A 20,207-nucleotide genomic window follows, 5' to 3' on the forward strand; every position below is an offset into this window, starting at 1 on the left:
CTTCAGTGCATATTATCAGTATTCAATTCACACCAGTTCATAGCACTACATAGTACAAGGCATCCTTTAGATTGCAGTCACTACACATGCTAGTCCTCCACTGACTAGTTCCCGTGGGTGTCCTGCACCACTGCATCACAGCCTCTACTCACAGCCATACACAGTCCTCCATATCCTCCAGATCACAGCCGGACACCATATCTATCTTGTTGCAGCTGTTAAGCACGCTGTGGGTTCCAGACCTATTGGTGCTGCTCTGTCCTGTGTTCTACACACCAACTGCTCTGCACCGCAACAAGCACCAACTCACTCTGGCCCTGACACACCTGATACTCCTCAGACTTACTCAGCACTCACTAACCCTTTCCTGCAGGGCTTTTATCACAGAAACCTGTGGCTTTCAGCCACGTGGAAAACCTGTGTCCGGAATGAACCAGACTGCACAAACTACTATCCTGCAGTCTGCTTCAAACACAACATCCAGAGCAGGTTTTCCGTACCTCTGTCTTGGACACTAACATGTCCAAGACTAACACTTGCTTCTATTATCAGTCTGCATTGCAGTCACAGCTACGCCAGTGACTGCCATGCACACCTATGGCCTTCATACGCGTCCATGCGCATCCTGGGGACAACACACAGCGCCCCCTAGCTGTAACAGGGGTCACTGCCTTACATATCCCCCTCCCCTGTTCAAACCTGTGGGGATGAACACTTGACGCCCCACATGCGCGAGAGATGGGGCATCTGCATGCCCCTGTGACATCCTCTCCCGGCACTGCACGAAGAAACCAAAGTAGGGAGCGGAACCATCGATTAGCGAATGCATCCCTTCCCTCTGCATTTGTCCTCCATACTTCCTAACGGGACCACCCCGTTCTCCGTCGCCGATGACACGCCCACTTGCCTGCTTACCTGTAGAGTTGGGCCAGTTTTGGGTTGTCTTGACCTTGTTTATTTTGAGCTCACTCACCCCGCAACTAATCTTGTTACCCAAGTCCCTGCCTACGGGCCCTTAGTATTGTTTACTCTGTACCCCTACCCGTGCCTCTTCGTCACGCTGAAACATCACAGTCCTCGCTGGCAACATTGAGCTCCATCTTTATTACGCCGCACCCGAACCTGAGCCTCCTGATACTGCTGTATAGCGAGTGCTCTATCTATCTGACGGAATGATGTAGGATATTAGGGGTAGTAGTCCCTCTTCTTCCCATCATCACAATTTCAGGGATATCCACACTCTCATGACCTGATACCATTGAATAGAATAGTGAATCAGGGAGTCGGAAGCTCTTGATCCACCATTCAGCTTTCGCCTGTGAGTCTGAGACTCCGTGCTCTGCAGATACAATGGCGTCACTACATCACATCTGTAGTATGGAGCCTCAGTACTCACACTGCACAGACTGGAGCAGCACATCGGGAACAGGGTTGGGTTGAGTATTATTTTTTTTTTTTTTTAAATATCATGAATTGCGAGGGCAACATATTAAGAGAAGAGTTGTTTGGGCTCTCATACTGAGTGTTTGGCTGGTATGGGCCATTTTCCTGAATGTGGGGGGCTGTGGTGGACTATAAATGTCTCCATACTGACTGGGGGTCTTATTTTGTGTAGCAGGTTGTGGTGGCCATAATTCTGTGTGAGGTGTTGTGGTGGCCGTCGTACTGTGTAGGGTCTGTGGAGGCCATCATACTGTGTGGGAGACCTCATTCTGAGCTACATGGGCACACAGGAGAACAATTTCCTTGTGTTGTAGCTGTTTTTGTTCTGACCCAAAGTCAGATATGTCGGATCACCAGTGAGGCTGAATTAAGAGATTAGGCCCTCAGATAACGAGTGCTCAGAGAAAAGCATGCACACTGGTTGTGACCAAGTCACTTTTTCTAGATTATTCACACAAGAAGCAGTATTTTATACCATTTACAGGTAACTCATTGTAGCTCATGTAGCCCGCCCTGTTACCCAGGTCATGATGACCTTTATTTACCACTAGCTGAAGAGCCTGACGTTGCCTGGACATAGTAACGAACTGTGGTTATATCGTATATACCTGTATGTCATCTCCCCTGTATATAGTATATACCTGTATGTCATAGAATGGTAGAGTTGGAAGGGACCTGCTGGGTCATCTGGTCCAACCCCCTGCTCAAAGCAGTATTCATTAAATCATCCCAGACAGATGTCTGTCCAGCCTCTGTTTGAAGACTTCCATTGAAGGAGAACTCACTGTCTCTCGTGGCAGCTTGTTCCACTCATTGATCACCCTCATTGTCAAAAAGTTTTTTCTAAAATCTAATCTGTCTCCTCCCATTCTGTTTCATCCCATTGCTTCTAGTCTTTATTTGTGCAAATGAGAAAAAAGATGATCCTTCTGCAATGTGACAGCCCTTGAGATATTTGTAGACAGCTATTAAGTCTCCTCTCAGCCTTCTCTTTTGCAAACTAAACATTCCCAAATCCTGTAACCGTTCCTCATAGGGCATGGTTTGCAGACCGGTCACCATTCTGGTCGCTCTTCTCTGAACTGCATATACCTGTATGTCATCTCCTCTGTATATAGTGTATACTTGTGTGTCATCTCCCCCTGTATATAGTGTATACCTGTGTGTCATCTCCTCCTGTATATAGTATATACCTGTATGTCATCTCCTCCTGTATATAGTATATACCTGCATGTCATCTCCTCCTGTATATAGTGTATACCTGTGTCATCTCCCCTGTATATAGTATATACCTGTATGTCATCTCCTCCTGTATATAGTATATACCTGTATGTCATCTCCTCCTGTATATAGTATATACCTGTATGTCATCTCCTGTATGTAGTATATACCTGTATGTCATCTCCTCCTGTATATAGTGTATACCTGTGTGTCATCTCCTGTATATAGTATATACCTGTGTGTCATCTCCTCCTGTATATAGTGTATACCTGTGTGTCATCTCCCCTGTATATAGTATATACCTGTATGTCATCTCCTCCTGTATATAGTATATACCTGTATGTCATCTCCTGTATATAGTATATACCTGTATGTCATCTCCTCCTGTATATAGTATATACCTGTGTCATCTCCTCCTGTATATAGTGTATACCTGTATGTCATCTCCTCCTGTATATAGTATATACCTGTATGTCATCTCCTGTATATAGTATATACCTGTATGTCATCTCCTCCTGTATATAGTGTATACCTGTGTCATCTCCTGTATATAGTATATACCTGTGTGTCATCGCCTCCTGTATATAGTGTATACCTGTGTGTCATCTCCCCTGTATATAGTATATACCTGTATGTCATCTCCTCCTGTATATAGTATATACCTGTATGTCATCTCCTGTATATAGTATATACCTGTATGTCATCTCCTGTATATAGTATATACCTGTGTGTCATCTCCCCTGTATATAGTATATACCTGTATGTCATCTCCTCCTGTATATAGTATATACCTGTATGTCATCTCCTCCTGTATATAGTATATACCTGTATGTCATCTCCTGTATATAGTATATACCTGTATGTCATCTCCTCCTGTATATAGTGTATACCTGTGTGTCATCTCCCCTGTATATAGTATATACCTGTATGTTATCTCCTGCTGTATATAGTGTATACCTGTGTTATCTCCTCCTGTATATAGTGTATACTTGTGTGTCATCTCCTCCTGTATATAGTATATACCTGTATGTCATCTCCATGTTCCCTCCCGTCTGTACACAGTGGAGGTGCAGTGTCACCGCAGCACAGAGCATTTCAGTGCCCCTGAGTGTAATACCATATAGTTAGAAACTGTAAAGAAGGACTAATTTAAAGTGTTATTAGTTGTAGCTGTATAAATAAGCTTAAAGCGAACCAGGCACTGTCAGGTTGGCACTGTTACACCAAATAAAATGATACATGGGTTGGAGAAATCTGTCTTGTGTTTCTTTTTTTAATCTGTGTTTGAAGTTTTAAGTTAATGAGATGCTTCATGCCAGACAAAGAAAAGTTCTTGATTCTGGTCTCCCCCTGCAGTCTGTGTCAGAGGATGGTCTATGTCGGCATGATAATAAATTGTGTTATTTCCAGCTTTACAGAAGGACGATAACACCATAGAAATGATAAGAATAATAAGCCTCAGTTACCACAACTGCCTACAAGGAAAACTGTTGCTCATAGCAACCAATCACAGCTCAGCTTTCATCTTTTAAACAGCTCTGGTGAAATTAAAGATGCTCAACCCCTTACTGACTGACAGGATAATACATCAGTGGTCAGTAATCCCCCGCTTTGGGGTGGGCTCCGGCGGAGAGCCCTCCTCAAAGCCGCGACATGTCAGCTGTTTTAAACAGGCGGTGTAACCTGTTTTGTTGAAGGTCCTTTGCCTTTGAATAAATATATTAGACATACTGTATATTATACTAGCTGAAGACCCCGGCGTTGCTCGGGCATAGTTACTAACTGTGGTTAGTGATAACAATTTATAATGATTATCCTCCATCCCATAGTCCAGTGCCCATATACCCATCACACATCTTCCGTCTTATAGTCCCAGGCCCATATACCCATCACACATATCCCAACACCGTGCAGGACGCTTGGCATTTGCCACAGAACACCAGGATTGGCAAGTTCACCACTGGCGCCCTTTGCTTTTCACAGATGAAAGCAGGTTCACACTGAGCACATGTGACAGACGTGACAGAGTCTGGAGACGCCGTGAAGAGAGCGATCTGCTGCCTGCAAAATCTGTCAGCATGACCGGTTTAGCAGTGGGTTATGGTGTGGGGTGACATTTCTTTGGAGGGCCGCACAGTGTTCGGCTGTGAGCACAACCCCCATCTGTGGACGTCTGGCACTAAGACCATCCTAGTGGAGTCGGTTTCTATCTATTTGTGCAGACACATGAACATTTGTGGCCTGTTGGAGGTCATTTTGCAGGGCTCTGACAGTGCTCCTCCTGTTGCTCCTTGCCCAAAAGCTGAGGTATCTGTCCTGCTGCTGGGTTGTTGCCCTCCTACGGCCCCCTCCACGTCTCCTGGTGTACTGGCCTGTCTCCTGGTAGCGCCTCCACCCTCTGGACACTATGTTGACAGACAGCAAACCACCTTGCCACAGCTTGCATTGATGTGCCATCCTGGATGAGTTGCACTACCTGAGCCACTTGTGTGGGTTGGAGAGTCCGTCTCATACTACCAGGAGTGTGAAAGCACAACCAACATTCAAAAGTGACCAAAACATCAGCCAGAAAGCATTGATACTGAGATGTGGTCTGTGGTCCCCACCTGCAGAACCACTCCTTTATTGAGGGTGTCTAGGTAATTGCCAATAATTAACCATCTGTTGTCTATTCCATTTGCACAACAGCATGTGAAATTGATTGTCAATCAGTGTGGCTTCCTAAGTGGACAGTTTGATTTCACAGAAGTTTGATTTACTTGGAGTTATAATCTGTTGTTTTAGTGTTCCCTTTATTTTTTTGAGCAATGTGTATATATATGTTTGATTTCATTTGCATTCTTTCTTTCCATTGTCAGTACACTGATGAAGGTCACTGACTGAAACATCTGGATGCTGTACTACAGTTTTGACTGCGTTACAATTACCTCATATCTTCAAAAGTTGAGCGCCAAGTTTCTTTATCATAGACACCGTTATTAGACATGTAAGTATGGTAGTAACTAGGCCGCCCCATACTATCGAGTACTTGGGGAAGGAGGGGATTCAGCCGGACTCTGTCCCACCTTCTGAGATGCCATATTTGCTTTTGGCAGCAGCAAGTGGTGAAACTGCCAGGGTTTTTGTTGCAGCTGAACCTGTGCCGTCCCTGCGGTGTATATCTATGTTCTGGGGCCCAAAAGAGTTAAAAAAGAAATTTTAGACAATTTCTGTGAAAAAAATAAAATGTGTCTTCTGCTTTTTTCCATGTTTTTTTTCTTTTTACAAGAATTGTTGGAGCCAATTTTCTTCAGAAACATTTTTATATCTGCTTTATTTCTGGTGTTTTTCCTGTAATATAGGAAAGTCTAAGGCCAGAAATAAACCCCATAAATCACTGTACATGGAGACTTTGGGATCAGATCATTTCTGTCCTTGGTGTTTGTGGGAACAAAAAAAGTTTTTATAAAAGCCTCAAACTTCTGTGTGTGAATCAGAGCTGAGATCTAACGTGAAAGAAGATTACAGTGCGGGGAAGACGGGAAACCTTCATATAGACGGCCGGTGGGGATGGAGTCAGTGACGGACTCTGGCCAAATATGTTTCTAGAGCCGTAGTAGAAGATGAAGATGTCGTCCTCATCATGAAGGAGTTATTTCTCATGTCGCGTGTAATGAATATCTCCTGCAGTATTGCTAATGCCGATTCCAGTGTCGGTAAATGAGACGAGAATTAGCGTTATGGAAGATGAGTCTATGAGGAACGTATTCAGCTGCCGACTCCGAGGAAGAAACTGCTTGTTGTCTGTGGCCTAAATATATAGGTTTTATTAGTAGATGTAAAGAAGAAAATAAAATAGTGTAAAATAATTTCCTCATATGTTTCCCTTATTATCTCCAGTAATTGTATTATTACACAGGATTCTTATGATGTTACATCGGCTCATCTTCTTCTCATTCAGGTCTCTACAATATCGGATCCTCTCAGTGAAGATCTTCTACATAAGAGAATTTTCCTGATTTACCCATCAAGGATGGATATGGACAGAGACAAGATGGCGGAGAGGATATTACACCTCACCCTAGAGATCCTCTTCCGGCTTACTGGAAAGGTGAGAGATTCTGATGACGTCACATTACATCATTCTTATCTATGGGAATAACAGTCGGACAGAACTGGAGAGGTGAGGACTCTGGAAATGTCTGTAGTGAGATTTATTAATGTGTCTCTCCATAACCAGGATTACACAGTAGTGAAGAAGACCTCTAGTGAGTGCTGCCAGGACCCTGTGTCTGAGGGATGCGGAAGACTCTGGAGCCCAATCACGGGACCTCCACCTCACCCCCTGATACATGAGGACATCAATGACCAGAAGATCCTAGAACTCACCTACAAGATGATTGTGCTGCTGACTGGAGAGGTGACACTGCTGGGAATGCTGGGACATTATACAGTAACACTATGAAGGGATCGGGGGATGACGGTATCATTGTATGTGTCAGGTTCCTATAAGGTATCAGGATGTCTCCGTCTATTTCTCCATGGAGGAGTGGGAGTATTTAGAAAGACACAAAGATCTGTACAAGGACGTCATGATGGAGGTTCCCCAGCCCCTCACATCACCAGGTAATAGACAGGACTAAATACACACGGCCTATAATTATCTGTATGTAAAGAATGAATTCAGTCCCTCTATGTGTTTCCTCCAGATCTATCCAGTAAGAGGACAACACCAGAGAGATGTCCCCGTCCTCTTCTTCCACAGGACTGTAACCAAGAAGATCCCAATGCTCCTCAGGATCATCAGGTAGATGGAGAGAAGGTGTGATGAGATCTCCCCTATGATGTGTAGACGGCTGTGAAGGTCTTGTGCTCAGTCTTGTTTTGTCCACCAGTATTATATGTTTTATACTTGTGTAATGAGAGCGGTGGAGATGGCAGGATTAGAGCTGATCATAGATGGGACTTCTCCATCTGTCTGTGACTTTTACAATATTTTGTTTCAGGGTGAAGATCTGACCCATATTAATACTACAGAGACATATGTGAGAGGTGATGAGCGGTGTAAAGAGGAGATTCCCACATATGACTACCCGGGTGAGTGCTAACCACTAAATGCAGAGAAGTCACAGATTCTTCTCAGTCACCGGCTGTGGCGGCTTTATCGTTGGTGTAGTGCGGCCGTATTACCATGATCACCATTTTGCTTCTAAACCACAACATTCTCCTCCACCCAAAACTGTTCAAATGACTTTGTGCATTGAAAACCCTTTTATATAGAACTTGGAGGATCCACCAGCCCTCTGGGATTAGAAGATGCTGACCATTACCTGCCCAGTTCTGTAAACTACAAAGTAAAATGACAACATATGTAGAATGTGCTGACAAGATAGAAAATCCCTTGAAGAAAAATATTATAATGGGCCTGTAAGAGAAAGTGGAGGGTAATGATGCTGTTGGCTTCCTAGATCCCTGATATCTTATTGGATGAATCTCCCTTCTCTCCCTTCTGTGCTGCTGAATGTGCTCATATGGTCCCTACAAGACCAGGTCCAGTCTTTCTGGCCAAACTTCACTTTTATGATTGACAACATTAAATGTGCAGTGAGGCCAAGTGTGAATTTCTGTACAATAACAACAGAGTTTCTCTTTATCCTGACTTTTCAATTTGTATTAAAGCTAAGTAATTTAAGGGGGATTGTGATAAACTACAGGACAAACATTACACCTGTGCCATGATATATCTCTAAGCTGTGCGTGGCTGATGGCTGTAATATACATTTATTCACCCCTGCAGGAGATGTGTTGGCATGGCTCAAGCCCTGGATTCACTCCATGTCATAAATTATATTGTTTTCGATCCTAAGGAATTCAGATTACTGCACAATCTCTCCTGAAATGGGGAGCAATGTTATTTTCTCTAATCTTCTGGTCAGGACTCATAGTACCTCCAATGGTCCACCATAAATGAATACAACTCCGGTTTACTGTTGGGAGTTCTCCCCTCATACATACGTTGTTGTTGGGGATGTGACTTTTTCTTTATTCTATGTCTTTTTTTTTTACCTGTTCATTCTGTATGATAGTGTGATTGTGGTGGGATTGTCCTGCCTCACTTATGTGAGTCTGTAGCTCCCTGATAGTCCTGGTGATGAAACCCGTCTTGTAGTTGTTGTTTAACTGAAAACTACAAATAAAGATTAATGAGATTCTCGTGCTCTGGGGCGGGGCTTCTGGAGGGGCTGAGGCTTTAAGTGGTGCTCTGCTTATATATTCATCTGTATTGGCTTATGACAGGTCTTGGCAGGTCCCTCAGTGACCTGCCCCCCATGTTTACATAATGCATATAATAGTGTTGATATTATTGTTGATCAGATTAAACAACAACCACAAGACGGATTTCATCACCAGGTATCATTGTAATCAGTATAACGGCGCTGACCTGACAGTGTCTGTAGGTTACTGTGCACAATCCTGCTGACAGGTTCCCTTTAAGACATCTCAGCTCTGCACTATTATACACAGTTCTCTTTAAATGCCCAATATTTCTTCTTGAAACTCATCTGACAGAAAATATTGGCCCTTACGATAGTTTAGATTGTGGAGTCACCGAGACCCATATGCTAATTACCCCAGAGAGGTTTCACCACTAGTTGCTCATTTATTACTGATGAAGACTGTGGAGTTTGATCATTTCAGTAGATGTTATTGTCTATAGTCACAGTTTTTGACTACAGTAGTTAGAGTCCAAAATACTCTGATGTAACCTCTTCCCGCAGCCAGTTTTGTGTTCCTAATCAGGCCCCATTTTTAAAATCAGACGTGTGTCACTTTATGTGGTGATAACTTTGGAATTCTTCACAAAGGATAATAGAAAACAAATGGATTTTACAAATTATTTTCCAACTTCACACAATACCCTATATACGATTGTACACTACTGTCTGGGCACATGGCGGTGTTCAGAAGGGAAGGAGCGCCATTTAGCTATTTGACTGCAGATCTTGCTGGAATAGTTTGCAGACACAATGTATTGGGAGCACTGTTCGTGGTCACCTGGCAGCTCAAAAGATGTCCACCATGAACATGCTTGGTACTATCTTCTCTGCTTTCCATATAGAATCATAGAATCATAGAATTGTAGAGTTGGATGGGACCTCCTGGGCCATCTGGTCCAACCCCCTGCTCAAAGCAGGATTCGCTAAATCATCCCAGTCAGATGTCTGTCCAGCCTCTGTTTGAAGACTTCCATTGAAGGAGAACTCACCACTTCTCGTGGCAGCTTGTTCCACTCATTGATCACTCTAACTGTCAAAAAGTTTTTTCTAATATCTAATCTGTGTCTCCTCCCATTCAGTTTCATCCCATTGCTTCTAGTCTTTCCTTGTGCAAATGAGAATAAAGTTGATCCTTCTACAATGTGACAGCCCTTTAGATATTTGTAGACAGCTATTAAGTCTCCTCTCAGTCTTCTCTTTTGCAAACTAAACATTCCCAAATCCTGCAACCTTTCCTCATAAGACAGGGTTTGCAGACCGGTCACCATTCTGGTCGCTCTTTTCTGAACTTGCTCCAGTTTGTTGATGTCTTTTTTAAAATGTGGTGCCCAAAACTGGACACAGTATTCCAGATGAGGTCTGACCAAAGAGGAGTAGAGGGAAATAATGACTTCACGTGATCTAGACTGTATGCTTCTGTTAATACATCCTAGAATTGCATTTGCCTTTTTTGCTGCTGCATCACACTGTTGACTCATATTCAGTCTGTGATCTATTAGTATACCCAAGTCTTTTTCACATGTGCTGTCACTTAGCCCTATTCCTCCCATTCTATATATGCTTTTTCCATTTTTATTGCCCAGATGTAGTACTTTGCATTTCTCCCTGTTAAAAACCATTCTGTTAGTTACTGCCCACTTCTCCAGTTTATTTAAATCTTTTTGAATCCTCTCTCTCTCTTCTCTAGTATTAGCTATCCCTCCTAGCTTTGTGTCATCAGCAAATTTAATCAGTTTACCCTCAATTCCTTCATCTAAATCGTTGATAAAGATGTTGAACAATACAGGGCCCAGGACAGAGCCCTGTGGTACCCCACTTGAGACATTCTTCCAACTGGATGTGCAGCCATTTACGACCACTCTTTGGGTCCGATCACTAAGCCAGTTATGAATCCACTTAACAGTTGCCTTGTCCATTCCATACTTAATCATTTTTTCAATAAGGATTGTATGAGAGACTTTGTCAAATGCTTTGCTGAAGTCAAGATATACTATATCTACAGCATTTCCTTGATCCCATATCCCAAGGATTGCCTTGCTCATCGCCCTTTAACACCCTTACATGGATCTGCACTTACGCTAGGACCCCTAGGCTTGGACCATGGTGTTACCTGCTATTCTGTGGTATTAGATGGCAAGAAGAATAGTCAGGTAGCTGGGTCAGAGCCAGAAGGACAGAATACAGAATCAGAAGACACAAGAGTAGTCAGTAAATGGGCCACGGTCACAACAGGAAACAAATACACAAGCCGCGAGCTGAGCACAGAGGACTGAACCAGAGGAAAACAACGCTGTATCTGGCAGATTCCGGCCATATGCTTTGAGCTTTAGTAGGGTGTGGTACTTTCCAATTGGCTGACGTAGGGAGCAGATTACTCCAGCTGGACAGCAGGAACAGATCCCAGATGGGATTGGACACACCTTATACAGGAGCCCTAATACAGTCATATGTTAAAGTTTGGGCACCCCTATTAATATTAACCTTTTTTCTTTATAACAATTTTGGTTTTTGCAACAGCTATTTCATTTTCATATATCTAATAACTGATGGACTCAGTTATATTTCTGGATTCAAATGAGGTTTATTGTACTAACAGAAAATGTGCAATCTGCATTTAAACAAAATTTGACCAGTGCAAAAGTATGGGCACCCTTATCATTTTCTTGATTTGAACACTCCTAACTACTTTTTACTGACTTCCTGAAGCACTAAATTGGTTTTGTAACCTCATTGAGCTTTGAACTTCACAGCCAGGTGTATCAAATCATGAGAAAAGGTATTTAAGGTGGCCACTTGCAAGTAGTTCTCCTATTTGATTCTCCTATGAAGAGTGGCATCATGGGCTCCTCAAAACAACTCTCAAATGATCTGAAAACAAAGATTATTCAACATAGCCTTTCAGGGGAAGGATACAAAAAGTTGTCTCAGAGATTTAACCTGTCAGTTTCCACTGTGAGGAACATAGTAAGGAAATGGAAGAACACAGGTACAGTTCTTGTTAAGCCCAGAAGTGGCAGGCCAAGAAAAATATCAGAAAGGCAGAGAAGAAGAATGGTGAGAACAGTCAAGGACAATCCACAGACCACCTCCAAAGACCTGTAGCATCATCTTGCTGCAGATGGTGTCACTGTGCATCGGTCAACAATACAGCGCACTTTGCACAAGGAGAAGCTGTATGGGAGAGTGATGCGAAAGAAGCCGTTTCTGCAAGCACGCCACAGACAGTCTCCTGAGGTATGCAAAAGCACATTTGGACAAGCCAGTTACATTTTGGAAGAAGGTCGTGTGGACTGATGAAACAAAGATTGAGTTGTTTGGTCATGCAAAATGGCGTTATGCATGGAGGCTAAAAAACACAGCATTCCAAGAAAAACACTTGCTACCCACAGTAAAATTTGGTGGAGGTTCCATCATGCTTTGGGACTGTGTGGCCAATGCCGGCACCGGGAATCTTGTTAAAGTTGAGGGTCGCATGGATTCAACTCAGTATCAGCAGATTCTTGACAATAATGTGCAAGAATCAGTGACGAAGTTGAAGTTACGCAGGGGATGGATATTTCAGCAAGACAATGATCCAAAACACCGCTCCAAATCTACTCAGGCATTCATGCAGAGGAACAATTACAATGTTCTGGAATGGCCATCCCAGTCCCCAGACCTGAATATCATTGAACATCTGTGGGATGATTTGAAGCGGGCTGTCCATGCTCGGTGACCATCAAACTTATCTGAATTGGAATTGTTTTGTAAACAGGAATGGTCACAAATACCTTCATCCAGGATCCAGGAACTCATTAATAGCTACAGGAAGCGACTAGAGGCTATTTTAGCAAAAGGAGGATCTACGAAATATTAATGTCACTTTTATGTTGAGGTGCCCATACTTTTGCACCGGTCAAATTTTGTTTAAATGCAGATTGCACATTTTCTGTTAGTACAATAAACCTCATTTGAATCCAGAAATGTAACTGAGTCCATCAGTTATTAGATATATGAAACTGAAATAGCTGTTGCAAAAACCAAAATTGTTATAAAGAAAAAAGGTTAACATTAATAGGGGTGCCCAAACTTTAACATATGACTGTATAACCAAATGACAGAAAACCAGAATAGTCGAAATCCCCAAAAAGTGATTCCATTTTATTAATTCACTGAGGGTTATAATCTGTACACACGAGGTTAAAATTGTTGGTACCCCTCAATTAACCCCTTCCTGACATCAGACGTACTATCCCGTCCATGGGACCCGGGACCCTATGCCCATGGACGGGATAGTACGTCTAGCGCGATCAGTGGCGCCCACGTGGTGAGCGCCGCTGATCGCGGCCGGGTGTCAGCTGATTATCACAGCTGACACCCGGCACTATGTGTCAGGGGCGGTCACGGACCTATAAAACTGTCCCATTAGTTAACCCCTTTAGCGAACCCCTAAAAAATTAAAAATAAAAAACGAAGCAAAAAATAATGATTTATTATCATACCGCCAAACAAAAAGTGTAATAACGCGCGATCAAAAAGACGCATATAAATATCCATGGTACCGCTGAAAACGTCATCTTGTCCCGCAAAAAACGAGCCGCCATACAGCATCATCAGCGAAAAAATAAAAAAGTTATAGCTCGCAGAATAAAGCGATGCAAAAATAATTATTTTTTATATAAAATAGTTTTCATTGCATAAAACCGACAAAACATAAAAAAACGACCTAAATGAGGTATCGCTGTAACCGTACTGACCCGAAGAATAAAACCGCTTTATCAATTTTACTGCACGCGGAACGGTGTAAACGCACCCCCCCAAAAGAAATTCATGAAACGCTGGTTTTTGTTCATTCTGCGTCCCAAAAATCGGAATAAAAAGCGATCAAAAAATGTCACGTGCCCGAAAATGATACTAATAAAAACGTCAACGCGTCCCGCAAAAAATAAGACCTCACATGACTCGGTGGGTCAAAATACAGAAAAATTATAGCTCTCAATATGTGGTGATGCAAAAACTATTTTTACAATAAAAAGCGTCTTTTAGCGTGCGACAGCTGTCAAATATAAAAACCGCCATAAATAGTAAATCAAACCCCCCGTTATCACACCCTTAGTTAGGGAAAAATAATAAAATAAAAAAAATGTATTTATTTCCATTTTTCCATTAGGGCTAGGGCCAGGGCTAGGGCTAGGGTTAGGCCTGATATTAGGGTTAGGGGTGTGTTGGGGTTCGGGTTAGAGTTAGAATTGGGGGTTTCCACTGTTTGGGCACATCAGGGGCTCTCCAAATGCAACATTGCGTCTGATCTCAATTCCAGCCAATTCTGAGTTGAAAAAGTCATATGGTGCTCCTTCCCTTCCAAGCTCTGCCATGCGCCCAAACAGTGTTTTACCCCCACATGTAGGGTATCAGCCTACTCAGGACAAATTGCAAAACAATTTTTGGGGTCCAATTTCTCCTGTTACCCTTAGGAAAATAAAAAATTGGGGGCAAAAATATCATTTTTGTGGAAAAAAATGATTTTTTTATTTTCACGTCCGAGCGTTATAAACTTCTGTGAAGCACTTGGGGGTTCAAAGTGCTCACCACACATCTAGATAAGTTCCGTGGGGGGGTCTAGTGTCCAAAATGGGGTCACTTGTTGGGAGTTTCAATAGTTTAGGTACATCAGGGGCTCTCCAAACGCACATGACACCCGCAGACCATTCCATCAAAGTCTGCATTCCAAAACGTCACTACTTCCCTTCCGAGCCCCGACGTGTGCCCATACAGTAGTTTTCTCCCACATATGGGGTGTCAGCGTACTCAGGACAAATTGGACAACAACTTTTGCGGTCCAATTTCTCCTGTTACCCTTGGGAAAATGAAAAAATTGGGGACTAATTGATCATGTTTGTGGAAAAAATACGATTTTTTTATTTTCATGCCCGGGCATTATAAACTTCTGTGAAGCCCTTGGGGGTTCAAAGTGCTCACCACACATCTAGATAAGTTCCTTAGGGGGTCTCGTTTCCAAAATGGGGTCATTTATGGGTGTTTCCACTGTTTAGGTACATTAGGGGCTCTCCAAAGGCAACATGACACCCGCAGACCATTCCATCAAAGTCTGCATTCCAAAACGTCACTGCTTCCCTTCCGAGCCCCGACGTGTGCCCATACAGTAGTTTTCTCCCACATATGGGGTGTCAGCTTACTCAGGACAAATTGGACAACAACTTTTGGGGTTCAATTTCTCCTGTTACCCTTGGGAAAATAAAAAAATTGGGGAATAATTGATCATGTTTGTGGAAAAAATACGATTTTTTTTATTTTCATGCCCTGGCATTATAAACTTCTGTGAAGCCCTTGGGGGTTCAAAGTGCTCACCTCACATCTAGATAAGTTCCTTAGGGGGTCTAGTTTTCAAAATGGGGTCATTTGTGGGGAGTTTCCACTGTTTAGGTACATTAGGGGCTCTCCAAAGGCAACATGACACCCGCAGACCATTCCATCAATGTCTGCATTCCAAAACGTCACTACTTCCCTTCCGAGCCCTGACGTGTGTCCATACAGTAGTTTTCTCCCACATATGGGGTGTCAGCTTACTCAGGACAAATTGGACAACAACTTTTGGGGTTCAATTTCTCCTGTTACCCTTGGGAAAATAAAAAAATTGGGGAATAATTAATCATGTTTGTGGAAAAAATACGATTTTTTTATTTTCATGCCCTGGCATTATAAACTTCTGTGAAGCCCTTGGGAGTTCAAAGTGCTCACCTCACATCTAGATAAGTTCCTTAGGGGGTCTAGTTTTCAAAATGGGGTCATTTGTGGGGAGTTTCCACTGTTTAGGTACATTAGGGGCTCTCCAAAGGCAACATGACACCCGCAGACCATTCCATCAATGTCTGCATTCCAAAACGTCACTACTTCCCTTCCGATCCCCGACGTGTGTCCATACAGTAGTTTTCTCCCACATATGGGGTATCAGCATACTCAGGACAAATTGGACAACAACTTTTGGGGTCCAATTTCTCCTGTTACCCTTGGGAAAATAAAAAAAATGGTGACTAAAAGATCATGTTTGTGGAAAAAATACGAATTTTTTATTTTCACGCCCGGGCGTTATAAACTTCTGTGAAGCACTGGGGGGTTCAAAGTGCTCACCACACATCTAGATAAGTTCCTTGGGGGGTCTAGTTTCCAAAATGGTGTCATTTGTGGGGGGTTTCCACTGTTTAGGTACATCAGGGGTTTTCCAATCGCGACATGGTGTCCGATCTCAATTCCAGCCAAAAACGTCAAATGGCGCTGCTTCCCTTCCGAGCTCTGCCATGCGCCCAAATAGTGGTTTACCCCCACATGTGGGGTATCAGCGTCCTCAGGACATATTGCACAATAACTTTTAGGGTGCTGTTACCCTTGGAAAAATAAGAATTGAGGGTGAAAAGATCATTTTTGTGGAAAAAATATGATTATTTAATTGTACGGCTTTATGTTATAAACTTCTGTGAAGCCCTTGGGGGTTCAAAGTTATCACCACACATCTAGATAAGTTCCTTAGGGGGTCTAGTTTCCAAAATGGTGTCATTTGTGGGGGGTTTCCACTGTTTTGGTACATCAGGGGTTTTCCAATCGCGACATGATGTCCGATCTCAATTCCAGCCAAAAACGTCAAATGGCACTGCTTCCCTTCCGAGCTCTGCCATGCGCCCAAATAGTGGTTTACCCCCACATGTGGGGTATTAGCATACTCAGGACAAATTGCACAATAACTTTTAGGGTCCTATTACCCTTGGGAAAATAAAAATTGGGGTGAAAAGATCATTTTTGTGGAAAAAATATCATTTTTTAATTGTACCGCTGTACGTTATAAACTTCTGTAAAGCCCTTGTGGGTTGAAAGTTCTCACCACATATCTAGATAAGTTCCTTGGGGGGTCTAGTTTCCAAAATGGGGTCACTTGTAGGGGGTTTCCACTGTTTAGGTACATCAGGGACTCTCCAAACGTGACATGGCGTCCGATCTGAATTCCAGCCAATTTTGCATTGAAAAAGTCAAACGGCGCTCCTTCCATTCTGAGCTCTGCCATGCGCCGAAACAGTCGTTCCCCCCCACAAATCAGGTATCAGCGTACTCAGGACAAATTGCACAATAACTTTTGCAGTCCAATTTCTCCTGTTACCCTTGGTAAAATAAAAAAATTGAAACTGAAGTATTTTTTTTGTGAAAAAAAGTTAGATGTTCATTTTTTTTTAAATATTCAAAAAAATTCCTGTGACGCACCTAAAGGGTTAATAAACTTCTTGAATGTGGTTTTGAGCACCTTAAGGGGTGCAGTTTTTAGAATGGTGTCACTTTTGGGTATTTTCTATCATATAGACCCCTCATAGTGGCTTCAAATGTGATGTGGTCCTAAAAATAAAATGGTGTTGCAAAAATGAGAAATCGCTGGTCAACTTTTAACCCTTATAACTTCCTAACAAAAAAAAATTTTGGTTCCAAAATTGTGCTGATGTAAAGTAAACATGTGGGAAATGTTAGTTATCAAGTTTTTTGTGTGCCGTATCTCTGTGATTTAAGGGCATAAAAATTCAAAGTTGGAAAATTGCAAAATTTTCAAAATTTTTGCCAAATTTCAGTTTTTTTCACAAATAAACGCAAGTTATTTGAATGAAATTTTACCACTGACATGAAGTACAATATGTCACGAGAAAACAATGTCAGAATCACCGGGATCCATAGAAGCGTTCCAGAGTTATGACCTCATAAAGGTACAGTGGTCAGAATTGTAAAAATTGGCCCGGTCATGAACGTGCAAACCACCCTTGGGGGTGAAGGGGTTAATGACAGAAAAACCCACAATGGTCACAGAAATAACTTGAATCTGCCAAAAGTAATAATAAATAAAAAATCTATGAAAATGAACAAATGAAAGTCAGACATTGCTTTTGACCATGCCTCCACAGAATTTTTTTTTAAATAAAACCTATGAAATAGGCCTGGACAGAAATGATGGTACCCCTGAAAATAATGTGACAAAAGGGACATGTTAAATTGCGGTGTGTCTACTAATTAGCATCACAGGTGTCTACAATCTTGGAATCAGTGAGTGGCCTGTATAGAGGCTACAGATACACACTGTGTTTGGTGACATGGTGTGTATCACACTCAACATGGACCAGAGGAAGCGAAGGAAAGAGTTGTCTCAGGAGATTGGAAAGACAATTATAGCCAAGCATGATATAGATAATTGTTATAAGACCATTTCCAAGCAGCTTAATGTTCCTGTGACTACAGTTGCGCATATTATTCAGAAATGTAATATTCATGGGACTATAGCCAACCTCCCTGGACGTGGCCGCAGGAGGAAAATTAATGACAAATCAAAGAGACGGATAATGCGAATGGTAACAAAAGAACCCAGAAAAACTGCTTCTAAGCAGATTAAAGCTATGTGCCCACGCTAGCGTTTTTAAACGCTCAGGAAAAGGATCCCCTTCCCAGAAATCGCGCGTCTTTTTCCACGCGTTTTTAACGTGTTTTTTGACACGCGATTTCTGGGATCATTGGGGATGGCTAAAAACGCTCAGCAATGCGGGAATTAATGAGCATGCTGCGTTTTTAGCCGCTAAGCGATTCCTGAGCGGTTAAAAACGCATGCATTGGCACAAAAAGCCAAAAACGCATGCTAATTAATTTGATGCATCTTTTAAGTGTTTCTGCAGCGTCTGATCCGGCTCAAACGCTGCGGAAACGCTTAACAAAACGCATCGTGGGCACACAGCCTTGGGCTACTTTTACACATGCCGTTTTTTTTGCGGCCCGTTTTTGCTGTCTCCCTCAATAATGGGCTTTAAAAAACCTCGGATCACCGTTTTTTCCTGTTGTAACAAATTGCAGGGGAAAAAAGGGCAAACCGCAAATACGGTGTACTGCAAAAACAAGCTACTATTGTTTTTGCGATACTATTGATTGTTTTAAATGGAGGCTGTGTCCGTGAGCCGTGAAAAATATCGAGCAAGCTCAATATTTTTTTTCACGGCCGTATATACGTATATACGGCCCTCACGGCCATACGTCTCACGGCGCTCCGATGTACTTTTGCGGGCCGTTTTTGCGGCAAAATAGAAATCTATTGGGGCTGCAAAAGCGGCCCGCAAAAACACAGCAAGTGTAAAGGCAGCCTAAAGGTGAACTTCAAGTTCAAGGGACATCAGGATCAGATCGCACCATCTGTCGTTGTATGAGCCAAAGTGGACTTCAAGGGGGACGATCAAGGAGGATACCATTGTTTAAAACAAAATCATAAAAAAGGCAGACTGGAATTTTCCAAACTACATGTTGACCAGCTACAAAGCTTGGGAGAATGTCCTATGGACAGATGAGACAAAAATGGAACTTTTTGGCAAGGTCTGTGTTTACAGACATAAAAATGAAGCATATCAAGAAAAGAACACTGTCCCTACTGTGAAACATGGAGGAGGCTCTGTTATGTTCTGGGGCTGCTTTGCTGCATCTGGCACAGGGTGTCTAGAATCTGTGCAGGGTACAATGAAATCTCAAGACTATCAAGGGATTCTAGAGAGAAATGTGCTGCCCAGTGTCACAAAACTTGGTCACGGTCGCAGGTCATGTGTCTTGCCACAGGATGATGACCCAAAACACACAGCTAAAAACACCCAAGAATGGCTAAGAGGAAAACATTGGACTATTCTGAAGTGGCCTTCTATGAGCCCTGACCTAAATCCTATTGAGCATCTTTGGAAAGAGCTGAAACATGCTGTCTGGAAAAGGCAACCTTCAAACACGATGGATCAGTTTGCTCTTGAAGAGTGGGCCAAAATACCTCTCGAGAGGTGCAGAAGTCTGATTCACAGTTACAGAAATCATTTGATTGCAGTGATTGCTTCAAAAGGTTGTACAACAAAATATTAAATACAAACACATGGGCCATGCACCCACCGAACAAGTCAGTAGGACAGTGTTCACACCACCAAAAGACTGAAACACAGAGAAACACAGTATAACAAACGTATAAAAATACTCTGTTGTAAAAAATATATCTAACAATAAACAGCAAGTGCTAGTAAAAAGATAATAAAATAGGGTATTTAGATGATATGTTTTTTGAAAAAAATGTATACTAAGCCGCTCTACCAAACGTCAAGGTATACCCATCAGAGCAGTCCCTATCCGATGTATTTCAAACGGCTTAGTATACATTTTTTGCAAAAAACTTATCAACTAAATACCGTTTTGCTATCTTTTTACTAGCACTTGCTGTTTATTGCTATATATATTTTTTTTACAACAGAGTATTTT

General features: G+C 42.3%; 1 protein-coding gene across 6 annotated transcripts in view; it reads left to right on the forward strand.

The window, feature by feature from the left end:
* The window catches only part of LOC141094207 (uncharacterized), a 258,337-nt gene that overhangs the window by 146,266 nt on the left and 91,864 nt on the right, over window positions 1–20,207 (forward strand). For 3 of the 6 annotated variants that reach the window (XM_073579994.1, XM_073579992.1, XM_073579993.1), the window contains exons 2-4: window positions 6,605–6,754; window positions 6,884–7,063; window positions 7,146–7,269. The exons of 1 other annotated variant lie outside the window; for it this stretch is intronic. In XM_073579994.1, coding sequence (XP_073436095.1) covers window positions 6,605–6,754; window positions 6,884–7,063; window positions 7,146–7,269 — 454 coding nt within the window. Of the gene's footprint in view, window positions 1–6,604; window positions 6,755–6,883; window positions 7,064–7,145; window positions 7,270–7,352; window positions 7,451–7,649; window positions 7,741–20,207 lie in introns of all 6 variants that reach the window. 2 more of the 6 variants (XM_073579996.1, XM_073579997.1) reach the window with 1 other exon arrangement.

The sequence above is a fragment of the Dendrobates tinctorius genome, unplaced genomic scaffold (genome assembly GCF_039654945.1).
Source record: "Dendrobates tinctorius isolate UK_male_01 unplaced genomic scaffold, ASM3965494v1 ptg000063l, whole genome shotgun sequence".
Taxonomy (NCBI): domain Eukaryota; kingdom Metazoa; phylum Chordata; class Amphibia; order Anura; family Dendrobatidae; genus Dendrobates; species Dendrobates tinctorius.